This window comes from Camarhynchus parvulus, chromosome 12 (genome assembly GCF_901933205.1).
Source record: "Camarhynchus parvulus chromosome 12, STF_HiC, whole genome shotgun sequence".
Lineage (NCBI taxonomy): Eukaryota > Metazoa > Chordata > Aves > Passeriformes > Thraupidae > Camarhynchus > Camarhynchus parvulus.
Genome location: NC_044582.1, coordinates 3,666,963 through 3,684,832, shown reverse-complemented (window position 1 = coordinate 3,684,832; position 17,870 = coordinate 3,666,963). Strand labels below are relative to the sequence as shown.

Here is a 17,870-nt window from a genome sequence, read left to right as displayed (position 1 = left end):
GTGGCAGCAAGTGGCTCTCATACCCCGTGCTGGTGGTCTTTGGTTCCTCTTTAAGCTTGTGCAGATTGATTTTCTTAAAGCTGAAGGAATAAGCATTGAAGAGGCCTTGAAAAATGGGATTTCATTAGAATGAAGGATATGTCCATGAAGTGTGGGGTTGGGTGGTTTTAAAGGCTAGTTTGAGGAAGCTAGATTTTACCACTGCTTGTACTGCACCTCTCCTCTGGCAAAAGCACCATGTGACACTGAAACAGGGGAAAAGCAACTTCTGGAAGTAAATAAAATTACCTATAAAGGGAAGGTGCTTTGAGAGAATGCCTTGAAACAATTGTTAAAACCATGAGAGATCCTAGCTCTTCAAAATGCTGTCAGAAGAAAATCGAGGTGTTGACTTTTTGTGGGGGAATTGATGCATTTTCTTCCCAAATATCTTCTTTGCATCACTTAGTGCATTTTGTGTTTATAAACTGTGTATCAATAAAAAACACCCTTTCAAGCAGAAGGACTGGTCTCTGTTAACCTAGTTTAAGTATATGTTTACCCACTTACCTCTTTCCTCCGTTCATTACTTTGCTTCTGTTGAACTTTTGTCTTTTCCTTGAGTGGTAGTAGTGTTATCTGTTGTGTTGAAATAGCTGTAGAATCTGCCCATATCTTTTGGGGGATGATGTTCCTACTCTATGTGGCTGACTGAGCTTGTCAGTCCTCTTTGCAGCAGCTGTGTGGCTGTTCATATTTTTGGAATAAATGGAGGGTAACCAAATGCCATTTGCTCCTGTTTTCAGAAAGCTGTTGCGTGAGGACCAACTGGAAGCCGTGACAAAGGCAGCCCAGCAAGAAGAGTTGGAGAGAAGGAAACGGCTTGAGCAGCAGCGGAAGGATTACCCAGCCTCTATACCAACTGTTCCCCTGGAGTTTCTTCCTGGTAAGCCCTGGGAAATGCCAGCCAAAGCAAGAGTTTTAAGGACAGATGCTGAATGAGGAAGGTAGTGCCATGCTTGTCCATGATAGGATTAGGGGTAATGGTTTTGACCTAAAGGAAGGTAGATTCAGGCTAGATACAAGGAAGAAATGCTTTACAATGAAGATGTTGAAACACTGGCACAGGTTATGCAGAGATGTGGTAAATGCCCCACTCCTGGAAACATTCAAGGTCAGGGTGGATTGGGCTTTGAGCAACCAGATGTAGCTGAAGATATCCCTGTTCAGTGTGGAGGGGTTGGACTGGATGACCTTTCAAGGGTCCTTCCAACCCCAAACATTCTGTGATTCTGTGCTGTACTTGGACTTTGAAGTGTAAACTCTTGGAACAGCAGTTCCAAACCACTTGTAGGTTCAGTGTAGGCAGTTCCACTTCTGCCCTTGTTTCCTATTAAGGATACAGTGGCTGCTTGGTGAAAGGTGCCAGGTAATGTTTGTTGAAGATATTTTGATGCACATCAAGTGTGTGTAGCGGGATGCTGAAACAGATCTCTCTTGTCTTTCCAGCTGGTATGGGAGCTTAAATCAACAGGCTTGGCAGAAATGCCAGATCCTGTTTGTCCTGGGAATGGTCTGGTAACATGTGTGTCTGGTACTGGGGATAGTGGAGCAATAGACTGAGTGCACATATGTTGGTGATGTAACCTTGGCCTTCCTTGCATGTTTTGGCAAGCAGTGAGTTGTAGATGGTATAAATGGTTAAGCATCACTCATGTCTTTGGGTGAATGTGTCACCTTGTGTTGTTTCCCAATCTGGATCATTTTGGTGATTTAGTTTATAGCACAGCTTCAAAAGGTGTAAAGGGCAGAGAAGTGCAGTTGGATGTTGGGCAAGGGTAAGGAATTCTTGAGTTGGCCTTGCCTCTTGAAGAAATAGATATTTTCCCCTATGTGCAAGTGTTAAACCACTTCTACATGTGGGAGAAGGAATAAGAGCTGTTTAAAACACTTTGGCTTACGCAGAATAGGTTCAGCCCCAGAAGAATGTCATTGCTTGCTGTGTCACTGCAGTGATGCTGTTTGGCCCCATTAGCCTCTCCTCCACATGGCAGCACTAAAACCATACAAACAAATGCTCTTGATCAGCAAAAGTTGTTTATGATATGTGGGATGTAATTATTACAGTGTCCCTACTAACAAAGAGCAGTTATTATCCCTCCAGCAGTTGGTACTTTCTCTGCTGGATGAAACACAGCTTTTACTGAGACCAAAAAAAAGAGAAACAAAGGGCTTTAGCATGTTGCATGGTCAGTGTGCCCTAGTCAGGGCATGAAACAGAGGGTGCCATCAGCAATGGGCTGTTGTTTCAGCATTTTGAGAATGGAGGAGATTGTGACCCAGGAAGCTGACTCATAGCAGGATTGTAGACAGTGAGAGTCTGTTATGGAAAATTCCAGGACTAAGTTATTGGAGCTAAAGTGGAAGGAAATACTGTCTGGTTTCTGAACAGTTTTGTCTCCTTCCCCATTATTATGAATTACTTATTGTTTGTAATTTATGTTTGTAGAGGACATAGTTTTCAGAACAGCAGAGGCAACCCAGCTCCCCCCTCAGGTCCTGGCTGAGGAAGTGATCTGCCTTGACAGTACCAGCAGTGGCAGTGAAGATGATACTAAAGGAAAAAATAGCATTAAAGATGGTAAGTGACCAATTGCCTCAGCCTGCTCTTCTCACAATATGCTGTTTATTCAGCCACAAGTCTGTTTTCATCTGCTCAGATGCTCCAGTGGTGAATCACTTCAGACTTTTGTAGGCCTATTGGTTTCCAATTATACGGGCAGTTCTGGCCTGTGAGTCCTAAAATGACATTTATAAAATGGCCTGTCAGGCCCTCTTGTGAACTTGTGTTTATTTCTGCTTTATAAATGCACTTAATTTTGCCCAGTGCATTGCTGAAGAATGCTTACAGGAGATGTGGCACCATTTGCTGCATGTAAAAGGAGCATCTAAGTATTCAGATCTGCAGCTGGAAGTGGTTTTGTGTCCCTTGTCCCAAATGGATTCAATTGGACTCCTTGGTGATCCTTAGACATTATATCGATCAATAAAATCCATGTCTGGGCTTGGGAATTAAGAAGACATATGGAAGAGAATGTAAAACACTCCTAGAAACTGTCTCATATTCTCTTTGGATCAGCCCAAGGTAATGATCCCTGAAGCATTTGGAAGCCAGGGAAGCTTTTGTATGCTGATCTGAGGGGCGTGGTGTGTGCCTGTATGATGCCCACTTGTTCAGGAGACATCATTAGGCCATTAGGGTGGAATTGCAAAAGCTGGGGGTAGCCTTATTTCCTGATAGGTTTTTGCCATTCAAGATAAACCCTGATGTCAAGTTAACTTTGTCCTTATTCTCTCCTGTTTTGTTTACTTTGCAGAAGTGATTGAGCTGAGCTCAGGAGAGGATGATGCCCTCCAAATTGTGGACAGCAGTGACTCTGGCAATGAGGGGGAGGAGGATGGCAGTGAAGAGAGCAGTGGCTCTCATGTGAATGATGCCTTAAATCAGTCAGATGCTCTGGGGCAAGTCATTGTCAACATCAATCATCCACCAAATGAGGAGGACATTTTCCTGGCTCCCCAGCTTGCACGTGCAGTGAAACCTCATCAGGTAGGCTTTGTTAGCCTTGAAAATGCAATGAATTTGGGCAAGCCTGCCTGGGAGTCTCAGCAGAACTTCTTTGGTGAGCCCTGTGACCAATCTGGTTGTGGTGGTGACTGCTGTGGACAGTCAAATGATAAAACTGAAGTAGAGGATGGCCAAGGCTCTGTTTCAGCTGCTGTTACTATCAGACCTTTGTATATTTAGATAAACTCTTACAAAATAAAATTAGACTTATAAACAAACTAATCAACCCCAATTCGGATCCTCTGGCTACAAATTAATTTTATTTATTGATGTAGTCTCAAGAAATTCTATGAACATCTAAAAATACTGAGTTTCCCCTAGATTAGAGTAATTTAATGAGCTTGAAACATGCCCTTTACATTTTCATGGTCCTCATGCACTCTGTAAATCCTTACCGATCTCGGACTTTCTGTCTGCCACCATTCTAACACTTTTTCTACTTTTCTGCCTAGATTGGTGGAATCCGATTCCTTTATGACAACTTGGTTGAGTCCTTGGAGAGATTTAAAACCAGCAGTGGGTTTGGGTGTATTTTAGCGCATAGCATGGGCCTGGGCAAGACCATACAGGTGATCTCTTTCTTGGATGTACTTTTTCGGCACACGGAGGCAAAGACTGTTCTTGCCATTGTACCTGTAAGTAGCCACGTGAAGGGCTGGCTGAGGGGCTTCCCTACACTCCTTCTTTCTTTGCATAGAGAAGGTTGATTAGTGTCCCATCACTCATCAAGCTTTATCACATCCTTGCTGCTCTTCTCCCTCTATCATTCCCTGTGTTCCTGTATTTGCATGCTGTGAGCTGCTGCTTCCATCTGGGCATGCTGGGTGTCATTCCCTAATCTCATTTCTGCTCTTAAAAATCCCAAGTGGCTCAATTGGGTTTTTAATTCTTCCATGGCTAACTTTTTCAGGTGAATACACTTCAAAACTGGCTAGCAGAGTTCAACATGTGGCTCCCAGCACCTGAAAACCTTCCTGCTGATTATAACTCCAAAGAGGTCCAGCCCCGCACCTTCAAAGTCCACATCCTGAATGATGAACACAAGTAGGTGACAGTAAAAGCTTTTCTGAGCTCTTGGCTCAGGGACCTCAGCGTCTTCCTGAGTCATTTTCCTTGCATGGATCAGGGCAGTGCAGTGATCCTGGGGAATTCTCAGTTCATTAGCTGTGTCTATACACTTGTCTATTGATGTCTTCACCTTCTGTATGGGATATATTTGAATCTGCTGATGCTGCTTCAGCCATGTATTTCCTGTTGGCCAGGATCTGATGTACTGTGGTGGACTGAGTGAAGACAGTGTCTTGATCTGAACCAATTCTGAGCAGGCTGGAAGGGAAGGAAGCCTGGGGGACAGGAGCATTGAAGGAAACAACAGAGAATAAACAACTGGAAGATTACAACCATGTGCACTGGCAGCTTGTTCTGCAAGTGGTTTTTGCAGAGGCAGACTCTGCAGCTCTATAAAAAGGGAACTCTTGAGTTCTATATGCTTTTGTGCATGACAAACTTCTACACCTCAGTTCCTGTAAGGATTTGCATTCTCAATCCTGCTCCGTGGCACATAAAAGGCTTCCCCCCCGCTCTGTATCTGTTTGTTTCCTAAAGAAATTTCATTGTAAGCCTCCATCTTGTTTGACGTGAGAAAAATGCTTTAAAATACCCATTGAATGGGTATTTTTTCTCAGCAGACTCCAATCCAGAGATTCAACCTGATATTGGAGTAAAGCTTAGAGTTTATTTGGTTGTTTTGCAGGACGACAGCTGCACGAGCAAAGGTGGTGAATGACTGGGTGACTGAAGGTGGTGTGCTGCTGATGGGGTATGAGATGTACCGTCTCCTCTCGCTGAAGAAGTCCTTTGCCACTGGCAGGAAGAAGAGAACAAAGAAACAAACTGGCCCTGTCATTATTGACTTGGATGAGGAAGACCGGCAGCAGGAGCTTCTAAAAGGTGGGAAGTCAGCCCTCAAGAGGGGAGAGTGTGGCCCTGCTGTCCAGCTGGCTGTCAGCTGTGGCAGCACAGGGAAACAACCTATAACTTGCTTTTAGTATCACTGACATGATAGAACTTTGCTGGGCGGGATTGTGTCTTTGGAGGCAGAAGGTTGTTGAGCTTTGTCTGACTCTTTAATTTCTTGAAAGAGCTCCAAGTAAGTGTGGAATTCAGTACACTGAACTCTGGGATTTGTTATTGTGAGATTTGCCACTCTGATTTGATGCAAGACACCCAACTTGATACACTGCAGGTCACTAAACAGAAATCAAGGGACAGTCATGTTTGCTCATTACCACATTTTGCTAAATCAGAACTATTGTCTAGTCAAATGTTATCTCCTGCATCAGCCTTGCTCTCTGCACCCATGGATACTGCTTTTTTTGTCTTTCAGAAATACCCCTCTGTTGTGTAGCCGGTGACCTTATAAAACCAGAACTTTGTCTTATTCATCTCTAACTAACACTTAATGTCCCTTGTCCTCAGGGATTGAGAAGGCTTTGTCTCGCCCCGGCCCCGACGTGGTTATTTGTGACGAAGGACACCGGATAAAGAACTGCCATGCCAGCACCTCGCAGGCACTGAAGAACATCCGCTCGCGCCGGCGGGTGGTGCTGACCGGGTACCCTCTGCAGAACAACCTCATCGAGTACTGGTGCATGGTGGACTTTGTCCGGCCTGACTTCCTGGGCTCGCGGCAGGAGTTCAGCAACATGTTTGAGCGGCCCATCCTGAACGGGCAGTGCATCGACAGCACCCCCCAGGACGTGCGGCTGATGCGCTACCGCAGCCACGTCCTGCACAGCCTGCTCGAGGGCTTCGTGCAGCGGTGAGTCCAAGGGCAGATCTCAGGGGGATAGCCCATGCAAACAGCTCCTTCATCACAAGTTACCTGGCTGGTTTGCTGAGTTTGTGCAGTGCAACTAAATCTTGATGTCTTATAAAGTCATGGAATTGTTTAGGTTGGAAAAGACCTGTAAGATCATCAAGTACAACTATTAACCCAACACAGCCACCACTAAAGCTTGTCCCCAGGTGCCACACCTACAAGTCTTTTAAATCTCTCCACGATTGGTGACTCCATCACTTCCCTGAACAGCCTGTTCCAATGTCTGACCACCCTTTCCATGAAGAAATTTTTGCTAATATCCAATCTAAACCTCTCCAGAACAATATGGGGCCATTTTCTCTTGTCCTGTCACTGTTATCTGGGAGAAGAGACTGTTCCCTTCCTGGATATAACCAGGTACTTGTAGAGAGAGAGGTTCCCCCAAAGCCCCCTTTACTGCAAGCTGAGCCCCCTCAGCTGTTCCTCATCAGACTTGTGCTCCAGACGCTTCCCCGGCTCTGGTGCCTGAATCTGGACATGCTCCAACACCTCACTGTCTTGTAGTGAGGAACCCAAAACAGAACCCAGGATTTAAGGTGGAGCCTCACCACTGCTGAATAAAGGGAGAGGTTCACTGCCCTGGACTGCTGGCCACACTGTAAAGTTGGTTTGCTTTGGTACCACAGACTCCAGAGAGCTACACCTCTAACTGCCCTAGAGTGACCTCAGGTTTATTTTGATGGCTTAATAGCCAATTTAGCTGTGTGCTTTGTGACATCCTTATCTTAGAATCTAAAAGTGTTTTGTGAAAGTGTTAAGGAAAGTCACAGTGACTCCACCACTCTGAAAACAAATCAGCATTTTTTTTCTCAGATGAGGATTCTAGGATGCTGGTCTGGAGTGTCTTAATCATTGGCAGAGCTGAAAATAGATTTTACATCTTATTTCTGATTTTCAGCTGCCATAGAAAACAGGACTTTCATCACCCTCTTAACTCTGTGACCTGTGCTAGAAGATTGTAATGTTTGAGATCTTTGTAATTGTGTTTACAATTGGCTATTTGGCTGCAGGGAGAGTATCTCAGAAGTGACATGCATTAGAGAAACATACAATTTAGAGGTCCTTCTCCCTGCAGCTGGATGGGCAAGAAGTCAAAATCTTTCCCTACAGGCAGCCACAGGGAGATCATAATGGGAAATTCCCTTCCCCTATATTTATCTCACTCTTCTTTTTTCCTCCACAGGCGAGGCCACAACGTGCTGAAGGTTCAGCTCCCATCTAAGGAAGAGCACGTCATTCTGGTACGTCTGTCCAAGATCCAGCGGGCCCTCTACACGGAGTTCATGAACCGCTTCCGAGATGCAGGCAACAGTGGCTGGCTGGGGCTGAACCCACTCAAAGCTTTCTGTGTCTGTTGTAAGGTATGTTTTGACAGAAGGTGCAAAGAAAGATTCTAATCTGTTGGGGAAAGGGGAATATAAGTCAAAAGAGGAGGTAAAAGTGTGGTTGGCCAGGGACATCATCTCTACCCAGAGTGCTCTGCAGTGGTTCAACAGTATTGTTATCTTTGCTTTCAGAACTGGGATGCAGGGATGTTAAATGTCTCTTTCAAACTGTGCAAGAAACCTGCTGGCATCAGCTGAAACAATCTGGGCTGATACATTAAACTGCATAACTGTGTCTGCTTAGTGCAATCAGACAGCTTTCTCTGCCTTTGTGCTGTGTGGGGTGCACAGTGACCTCCTGGTTTGTCCTCAAGGAAACAATTGGACACGTTTAAAGATATGAGAGCCAGAAGAAGTATTAGTTCTTTCCTTTGAATAGCTGTGGGAGCTTTCAGGTCACAATCATTGGCAAGCAGCAGACCAGTGCAGGTCTAACCACTTCCTTTCTTTATCCCTTCAGATCTGGAACCATCCAGATGTGTTGTATGAAGCTCTGCAAAAGGAGAATCTGGCAAACGAGCAGGATTTGGATGTGGATGACCTTAGCACAGCAAGCACTAATTCCCGCTGCCAGCCTCAGGGAATTAAAGTTAAAACAGAAAGTAATGCTTTGGCATCACCAGTTGGAGAAGCTACTAATAGCAAGTTCCTCCAGAGTGTTGGCTTCAACCCTTTCCAGGAGAGAGCAAATCAGGTCGTAACTTATGAGTGGGTGAGTGTCACTGCTGGAAAACTCTTCATTTGGGGAGTCTGAAAGACTGGACAGTTTTCTGAAGCAGAGCGAAGAGAAGACTCTTCTGTTTGAGTTCTGGGCTTCTCCTATGTTCTCTTTACCACAGAGCATCTTGATAAGCAGATCTGCATGGTGCTAGGAGGGGTTTGTGACTCTCAGGAAGTAGAAGTGCAGGCAGCACTCTTATGTCATTGTTCTCATCTGACCAAAAAGGCTGTGGTCTTTGTTATTCTAAATAAAGGTGTTAGAGTGAAGTTTGATCTAAATAAGAGGGTGGTAAATCTAGAAGGATGGAGGAAAGCTCTGGAGATGAAAAAGTCATGGGAGGTTGAGAGGACAGTCATTCATGGAAGAAGTTTGTCATTTGGAGCTTCTGGAATGGGAGGTAGCAGCAGTAGTTGGGAGTAGCATGGTCACCTCAAGCAACTGGATGTAAATAACCTCATTGCCATGATTTATTTCTCTCACCTTGAGACAGGGTTGTTGAACTAAACAGGGAATGAGCAACTCCACCTGTAATAGTCTCCCGTTTCTTGGTAGGCCAAAGACATCTTGTGTGATTACCAGACGGGAGTCCTGGAGAACTCACCCAAGATGGTGTTACTTTTCCACCTAATTGAGGAAAGTGTGAAGCTTGGAGACAAGATCTTGGTCTTCAGGTAAGCAAAGTATCACCAACTGATCCTACAGTCATTCAATACTGGAGTAGTTGGATCCCTCCTGGTACTAGGAGGTTTTTACAAAGGATGAATGGTGTGGCAGTTCCCCTTTTCTCCTTTGTTGTGTTAATGTGGATTTTTATCTGTGGATTTTATACTTCTGCCACTGTTGCATTTACTGGTGATGGGTGTGCTGCACAAACAGGGTTTGACAACCATCAGCACTGTCATGGTTGGGGAACGGTTCTGATACTCCACTTCTGCTGCTGGGGGACTTTTTCCTGAACAGAGATCTTGGTTTTGCAGCCAGAGCTTGTCCACCTTATCTGTCATTGAAGAGTTTTTGGCAAAGAGACTGATGCCGAGTCCTCCAGGCTCAGATGGAGGAGTTCATAACTGGGTCCGAAACATCAACTACTACAGTGAGTACATCCAGTCCTCCTCTCTTTTGTTGTGACACTCTTTGATCATGTGAAGGACTAATTCCTGAAAGTTGCCCACCATCTTCTTATAGTTGTCTTTGGGTGTGAAAATGTTCTGCTGAAGCATTCTTCCGATGAACCTCTTTAAGACTGCTCTTACTTTAGTGGTTGTGGAAGACAATGTCAGTTGGATAGCAGCTAAGCAGCAATTTCCAAATCCTCTTTTGACATCTTACTTAGAAGATGTTAGATATCTTTGACATCTCACTTACACACTACTGCTTTTTTTAAGTTGCAAAAGATACTTTTTGCTTCCTGTTGGCTATTTGCTAGATCTTGCTTCCAAAACCAGAATCACTGTGGAATGCTTTCACTTGCTCAAAGCTGTGAATTCCTCTCCCTTATTCCCCAGCTTTAACTCTTTTTCTGCTATGGATTGTTGCTTTGTGTGGCTACTTTGCAGGCCAGGACTGAGAAGAGTGATGGATATGGTGTTCCTGATTTTTGCAGAGCTGCCAGAGGCAAGCTGCTGCTCAGGAACAGAGACATGACACCCCCTGCACTCCTTAACACCAGCACTCTGTGCTCAGGTCTAGTTTCTGGGGGCTTGCCAAAGCCTTTACAATTTTGCTTTCTCTTGATTCCTGGAGCTTCCTGCATACATGAGGCCTTTGTTCCTCTTGTTCCTGCTTGCTATCCACCTTGCCTAAAGCAGAGCCTTAAAGGGCTAGATGTGTTGTAGTGCTCCTAGGCTTGGCCTTGACAAACTTGAGTAGTTTACTTGATCTTTCAGTTGATCAAGTCCCAACCTGGCTGGCTGCATTGTACCTGCCTTTTTGGGCATATTACAGATACAGAGTGGTCCAGTTGAGATACTGGAGTGCGGCTTGAATTGGTTTGGAACCAGTTTCAAAGCTCAGTATTTGGAAAGTGGGTTTGTTCTGATAGAAATCCCCCAAACCTACAGAGCTTTTACATGTATCTTTAATTCCTTTCTCAGGACTGGATGGCAGCACCTCTGCCTCGGAAAGGGAACGGCTGATTAACCAGTTCAATGATCCCAGCAACGCCTCTGTTTGGCTCTTCCTTTTGTCCACACGGTGAGTTGGCTGCAGCAGAAGGGCACGGGAGAGGACTCATACTGATGTTCTGGATGCATTCATGGGTTTTCAGTTCTTAACTTCCTTTGTAATGTGCTCTCCATGGTATGATAGTGCCATCTGCTTCTGAATTCCTTAGGGATGTAGGATTTCAGCCTTAGGCCTCTGCAACAGCTTAACAGTCTTGGAAACCAAACTTGGGTTTAAAGTTTGCTTGGAAGAAACTTTCCATAGACCCTTTAATGGACTCTTGGCTGTGATGGTTGTGCCTGCCTAGAAGTTTTGAAAATTGACCAGGGCAGCAGTTTGAAATTTGCCTTAATTTTCCAGTGCTGGGTGTTTGGGTGTGAACCTCATTGGAGCAAACAGAGTGGTGGTGTTTGATGCCTCCTGGAACCCGTGCCACGATGCCCAGGCCGTGTGCCGGGTGTACCGCTACGGGCAGAAGAAGCCGTGCCACATCTACAGACTGGTGTCTGATTACACCCTGGAGAAGAAGATCTATGACCGCCAGATCTCCAAGCAGGGCATGTCAGGTGAGTGTGGATGAACACAACGTTCCACTCTCAGCTTTCACTCCTCTTAGCTCCTGTGAGTCCTGTTTCTGTGGGTTTTGTAACTTCTTTTTTCAAGGTTGAAAAACAGATAAAGAGGTGACAGGCGCCATCCCAGAGTTATGTTTAATGTTTGAGTTGGCAGTGACATGGGATCCTGTAAGAAATTCATGGTGATAGAGCCAGCATCCTGCAGCAAGGCTGTGGTCCCAGTCCACTGCTGTGCCATTTACTTCCCCTGCTCCTCTTCTGGTTACTGCAACAGACTGGAGATACAGGGGGTTGCTCATCCTGTTTTCCCCTCTGCCTGGATATCGCTCATCTTAAACTGGGTGTTACTACTTAAATAGCTCTGTATCTCCGTTTTCCTGCAGTAAGAGAGGGAAAATAGCTAAATTAAAGCATATATTGACACCTTTGACTGTTAGTGCTTGCTTAGGTGCCAAGAATAATTAATTCATTGTGGTTCTGACCTACCTTTGTAGCATAAGTATCTTTTGTGCTGGCTTGTTCCAGTTGTCAAGCTGCTCTCACAGAATGTGCAGCTGAGGGTTGTGGTGACCCAAAGAGAGCTCTGTGTCCTTCTTTGCTCAAAATTCCAGAGGCAGCAGCCCAGCATGATCAGCTCAGTTTGCTGTTGTGCACTTGAGGTGGAGTCCCCTGGCAGCTGGCCTGGCTCCCAGGAGAGTCCTGGATAGAGGTGTTTTCTCCATGTGCTCCCATTTGACCTGTGTGCAGGAGGGAATGTTCAAGGAAAACATTCATGCTCTTGTGAGCGAGGGAATGTGACTACTTTTCTGAGCTTCCCACTTTAGTACATAGTTATTAATTTGAGCCTTTTTGGTGGGATTTGTGGGAGAACACATACTGATGTGGCTGCAGTTCTGTCCCAGGATGAGTATGTTTGCAGCCTTGTTACGTGAGATGGGACACTATCCATAATTAGTTTTGTGTTCCTGTTTGTCAGGAGCTTGGTGACCTGCAAAGCTTTGCTGTGCACTCTGGAACACAGGCACTTGTCAGCCTGACTTGGTCAAACAGGCTCAGCTCTGAACATGATGATTTTTCTCCTTGCCCTGACATTTACAGAATATTTCTGGGGATTGTGTAGATTGCAGGGAGGCAGCTGCATTAGGACAGAAGCGTAGGAAGGACAACAGGCAAGCAGTGCTGATCTCTTTCCTTGTCTGCTCACTCCATTCATTCTCTTTTCCAGATCGGGTGGTGGATGATCTGAACCCAGTGCTGAACTTCACTCGACGGGAGGTGGAGAACCTGCTGCATTTTGTGGAAGAAGAATCTGACCCTGCTCAGCTCTCCCTCAATCCGAGCAAGATGAAGGAGTCTGTTCTACAATTAGCCTGTCTCAAGTATCCTCACCTCATCACCAAGGTAAGACCAGCCTGTTTCTTTGCTGGCACTGCCCTGCACAGGCAGGAGTGGGTCTGGAGGAGTCTGGCAGTGTGATGGGGCTATGGTGGCAAGAAGGATGCACCTAGGTGCTGGCTGCAATAGGCAGAAAATTCTCTAGAGACCCAAAGATCCCTGCCCTTCCCTATGATATCTTCTCTCATCTAGAAACACCTCTGTCCTGTACAGGTTTGGGGGCAGGTTGTCAGCACCCCTTTCTTCAACTTTGTGCTGAACGTGAAGGTGGCAGTGGAATATCCCACCTTGCTGCCAGCTCTTTTCTGGGGTGACTTTAAACCAAAGCTGGGACAGGCAGCACTGGCCTGTGCTGTCAGGAGTGTCACTGGCAGGGTGGTGCTGCAGAGTGGGCCTATGCCAGGTGCTGTGGGGCTCTGGGGGCTGTGTGACATCGTGGCGAGCTCCATAAATGTGCTCTTAGCCTGGCCAAAGCTCCTGGGTTTTGCTGTGTGCTCGTGGTAAGTGATGGCCTTGGCTGGGCAGGTGATGGCATTAACTGGCTGTCACCCTTCAAGATGAGCCTTGGTCACATCCACAGCGGTGCCCCCATTCGTGCTTTGCCATGGCCAGCTCTGCCAGCCTGGGAAGGAGACAGGCTGTGGCAAGAGCGGGCGCTGCCATTGGGGGTGTGCTGGTTCCCTCTTGTGGTGCTTGGGTGCCAGAACCGCGGTGCTGTGGGGTTGCAGGAGCCTTTTCAGCACGAGTCACTGCTGATCGACCGGAAGGAGCACAAGCTGACCAAGGCAGAGAAGAAAGCAGCCAAGAAGAGCTATGAGGAGGAAAAGCGAGCATCCGTCCCCTACACCCGGCCGTCCTACGCACAGTATTACCCAGCCAGTGACCAGAGTCTGACGAGCATCCCTGCCTTTAGCCAGAGGAACTGGTGAGCACCTGCCCCTTCCCTTCTCCCCACGCTGTAGCCATGAAATGAAGGGGAAGATGATGCTTATCACTGTGGGGCAGGTGCTGCACTCTCCTCCCTCCTCTCTCACTAGGCGACCAGCCCTCAAGGGTGAGGACAAACCAGTGGCAAGTGTCCGCCCAGTTCAGTCCACCCCCATTCCAATGATGCCCCGGCATGTCCCCATGGGTGGTGCAGGATCAACCTCAAGTTCCAACCCTGCTGTCAACTTTCCCATCAACTATCTACAGCGAGCTGGTGTCTTTGTGCAGAAGATTGTTACCACCACGGGTGAGTTGCTACTGCTCAAAGTGGGTTGGGTCATGATGCCCATGGTGAACTGAGGATCAGGGTGAGTTGTAGATGCCCATGTGGGCTGTGGGCAAATGGGCATCAGAGGCAAAGATACTGTCTCTCTGCATTTGAGTGGTTCCTCTGTGCCTGGAGGACTTTCCCTGCAGGTGTATAAGAACCATGGACCTGGTGGGTTGTTGGGAGTGAACTTTCCCTGATAGCACGTGCAGTACTATCGCTGGTGGTTCTGGAGATGCTGTGCCAGGACAGCATGGCTTTAGCTTCCTTGGAGCCTCTGCTGCCTTCTTGTGCTGTGTAGAAATAAACCCAGGGCTTGCTTATAGCACAGCACACAGGAGAGACACCTGCACGGCAAAAAATGGGGTTGGTGGTGCACCTGCCCTCTCCTGGCTGTGGCTGGCATGTAGTTTAATAGGCACTATGCTGTTTCTTTCCCCACTGCCAGATATTGTGATTCCGGGTACAAATACATCCACTGATGTACAAGCTAGAATCAGTGCTGGCGAGAGCATCCACATCATCCGAGGGACAAAAGGTAATTCTGTCCTGCTAAGACCTGTGGATAGGGTCCTAGCCAGTGCTAATTAGCAAAGAAAATGATGTAAAGACATGAATCAATCCCTTGAGAAAAAAAGAAACGAGAAGGGAAGGAGGTCTTGAGTTTGCAGTGCCTCTGTTGCAGCCCATGTTCTGGGCATGCTGATGCTGCCTGGCTGTTGCAGCTGGGGCTGCTCCTGTCCCTGAGAGGAACTGAACTTTGTGGCTCAATTCTTCCGTCTCACAACACTCGCTGCAAGTCCTGAGGCAGCCACACACTTCGTGGTTCTCCCAGAGCAAACTGCTTCAAGTATGAAGTTCCACATTTCCCACTGGCAGCACACTGGGAGGGGGGGATCTCCAGTCTAGGAAAACTGAAAGGGTGAAAGGGGAGGGTGAGGAAGGGGTTAAAAGCCCTCCACTGGGCCTATGCAGCACTGCTGTCCTATTCTTGCCCAAGGAAACTTGCAGACTCATAGATCCAAGTTCTGAGCTGAGGCTGGAGTTGTACTGAAGTTGTTGAATGAAGTTGTCCTGCCTCTGTTCCAGGGACATATATCCGGACCAGTGACGGTCGGATTTTTGCCATACGGACCACTGGGAAGCCAAAGGGCAATGAAGACCGTCGGACAGCTGCCTCAGGTAGGGGCTTGTGGGTACTGTGTGGGGCTTGCACATGTGCTTTCCTACTGGAGTGTCTGGGGCAGCATTCCCTGTATTCCATCAAGTCTGTGTTTAGAGCTCACTCTGCCGTATCCCCAAGACATTTCCACCTTCCTTTCCACTGTTGCCTCTTAGCCCGCAGGTTTTTCTCTGAGGTCGCATTTCTCACCTGCCCCATCTCCTTGTTTGCAGGCTCCCAGAGCTCTTCCCTGGAGTCCACGAGCAATGGCAGACACAGTGCCTCATCCCCGCAGCTCCCCAGCGCGGAGGAGCTCACTCGGCCCATCTCCCCCGACAGCCCCGAGATCATCAGCGAGCTGCAGCAGTACGCGGAGGCGGCGGCCGCGCGTGAGTCGCGCCACAGCTCTCCCAGCAGCGCGGCGCCGCAGGGCCACGCCGCCCGCACGGACACCGCGCCCGGTGCCGCCGCCCGAGGAGCCGAGCAGCGCCTGGGGGGTCCCTGCATGGCTCCCTCCGTGTCCTCGGCCCTGCCAGCCACCAGCCAGCACGGCGATGCCCACCCGGTGTTGGACTTACGGGGCAACAAGCGCAAGTCGACGTCGCCGTCGGCTCCAGAGGAGCAATCCCGGAGGCAGCAGAAGAAGCGCCAGTTGCCGTCATCCGCGCAGCCGTATGAACACGGGTACCCCGTCTCTGGTGGGTTCACCATGCCTCCTGTCTCTTTAAACCACAACCTAACCCATCCATTTGCCTCCCAGCCAGGAAACTCCTTGTACATGGGCACTGGCTCCTCTTATTACCAGCTGCCCAATTTACTCCCAGACCCTCATCTGGTGTTCCCTGTGACTACTGACCCTCTGCTGACAGCCGGCACCGCCAGCTCTTCTGCTGCTACCTCAGCCACCGCCAGCGTCCCCTCATTCATGCTAAACCCTTCTCTGGCAGGGGTGCTGCCCAATTACTCGCTTCCCTTCACGCAGTCACTCCTGCCCGAGCCCAGGATGTTCGCTCCTTTCCCAGCCCCCGTCTTGCCTAGCAGCCTTCCCAGGAGCATGGCATCTGCCTACCCTGGCTACATGTCCCCTCACTCGGGCTACCCAGCTGGGGGTCTCCTTCGGTCCCAGGTGCCTCAGTTTGAACCCCAGGAGGTCCCAGAGGTGGGATGCAGCTCTAATGATGAGGACAAAGACGACGATGTCATAGAGATCACAGGGAAATAAAAAGGCCCAGCTCCTGCTCGGTCTCAGCTCCGCCAGAAGGCAAAAGTTGCAGGACCTTTTTGGGAGTCAGGATTTTCCCTCTGGGCCACGGCAGTGGGTGGAGAAGGATGCGAAGGGTGTGGCATGGGGGTGGTTTTGTTCTTTTCGTTTGGTTTTGTTGTTTTTTAGCTGTCAAGGATAAGAATTGTATTAGGGGCTGGGAGATGGGAGAGGGATAGAGTGGACCTTTGAGAGCCGGGGGAGCAAGAGCCGGGGAGGAGGGAAGCAGCAATGCAAACTGTAGGAGTGCCTCCCCCCACGCTCTGTCTGTCTGTCTGTCTCTGTTCTCTGTCTTGTCTGGCCGTGGAGGCTTGGTGTTGTGAGTCACTGCCCTTCTCAGGCCTGGAGGTGCGGGCTTGACCGCTGGCAGGGCCGAGCTCCCTCTCACATGAACTGCCTTATCTGTGAACTTCTCTCACTGCGAGAGGGGTGGGCCGGGGGTGACTCCACCAGACTCCACCTTTGTTGGGGACAAAGTGTTTTTAATGGGGAGGGAGTGGGGAGACATCTACATTGTGTATGTTGGGGCAGGGAGGGAGGGGATTGATGTCAAATAAAAGAAGAAAGAAAAGAAAAAAATACATAAAAAAAAGAAAATACCCCACATTTTGTCACCCTCTTCAAATTCACATGAGACTAGTGTGAGTGGAGGGCTCCAGGCAGGCTCCTGTGCCAGGGCTCTGATGGGGGGCTCTCCCAGGCTCTTCTGGAGGGTCCCATCCAAGGTAGGTTGGCCTTGTGTGTCTGATGGCACCTCTATGTCCTAGGCCAGATGAGTGGACCAATGCCACATGTCTTTGTGGCCATCAGAGGGGAATCCTGCTGACTTCCCTGTATCCTGCCAGGCTGTGTGAAGGCCACGTCTCATCCTGCTGTGGCCCACCAGATCCAGGGGTGGGTGGGCTCACTGCTGCTTCTGAACAGCACCAGGCAGTGGATAAGGTTGGGAGGGGACACTGGACCAGTGCCAGTTGCTGTTGAATCTGTGACTGCAGAGACTTTCCCCTGCACAGAATCTCTACATTAATTTATTTCATGAAGGCATAATATTTATTGTCTGGGGGAGTCTTTCTTTCTACTTTTAAATTAATTTCCATATTAAAAAAATAAAAAGCTGGCCTCCATCATGCAGTGGTCGCTTGTTGGGTTGTCTGTGTGGGGACAGAAGCAGATGGTTGACCAAAGCCTAGCCTAGGAGTAGGGCCTACTGTGGAGGTGGCCTGTGGCTGACCTGGGTGGCACCGGTTGGATGTGTTCCAGCAGGACATTCTTCCAGAGCAGGAGCTGCTCTGGGTGCTGAGCAGCTGGAGGGAAGATGGAATCCTCTTGTCATGGGGCAGGTGGAGGAGCACATGTGGAAGCCTCCTGTGCTCATTCCCAGTGAGAAGAAAGAGAGCTGTGAGGTGTGTGGAACTGGGAAAACAGAGCTCTTGCTGGGGAAGTGCCTTTCCCCACGCAGGGAGTT

General features: G+C 48.2%; 1 protein-coding gene across 3 annotated transcripts in view; it reads left to right on the top strand.

Moving 5' to 3' along the window:
* RAD54L2 (RAD54 like 2) overlaps positions 1-17,870 on the top strand; it is a 68,791-nt gene that overhangs the window by 47,646 nt on the left and 3,275 nt on the right. For 2 of the 3 annotated variants that reach the window (XM_030956517.1, XM_030956518.1), the window contains 19 exons: positions 786-925; positions 2,489-2,620; positions 3,357-3,589; positions 4,060-4,242; positions 4,518-4,651; positions 5,361-5,557; positions 6,086-6,428; positions 7,672-7,849; positions 8,334-8,585; positions 9,147-9,265; positions 9,572-9,687; positions 10,688-10,787; positions 11,118-11,323; positions 12,558-12,733; positions 13,456-13,652; positions 13,765-13,961; positions 14,431-14,520; positions 15,072-15,164; positions 15,378-16,890. In XM_030956517.1, the coding sequence (XP_030812377.1) occupies positions 786-925; positions 2,489-2,620; positions 3,357-3,589; positions 4,060-4,242; positions 4,518-4,651; positions 5,361-5,557; positions 6,086-6,428; positions 7,672-7,849; positions 8,334-8,585; positions 9,147-9,265; positions 9,572-9,687; positions 10,688-10,787; positions 11,118-11,323; positions 12,558-12,733; positions 13,456-13,652; positions 13,765-13,961; positions 14,431-14,520; positions 15,072-15,164; positions 15,378-16,366 (4,075 nt within the window). In that variant the 3' untranslated portion in view covers positions 16,367-16,890. Of the gene's footprint in view, positions 1-785; positions 926-2,488; positions 2,621-3,356; positions 3,590-4,059; positions 4,243-4,517; positions 4,652-5,360; positions 5,558-6,085; positions 6,429-7,671; positions 7,850-8,333; positions 8,586-9,146; positions 9,266-9,571; positions 9,688-10,687; positions 10,788-11,117; positions 11,324-12,557; positions 12,734-13,455; positions 13,653-13,764; positions 13,962-14,430; positions 14,521-15,071; positions 15,165-15,377; positions 16,891-17,870 lie in introns of those variants that run through there. The other variant, XM_030956519.1, reaches the window with a different exon arrangement.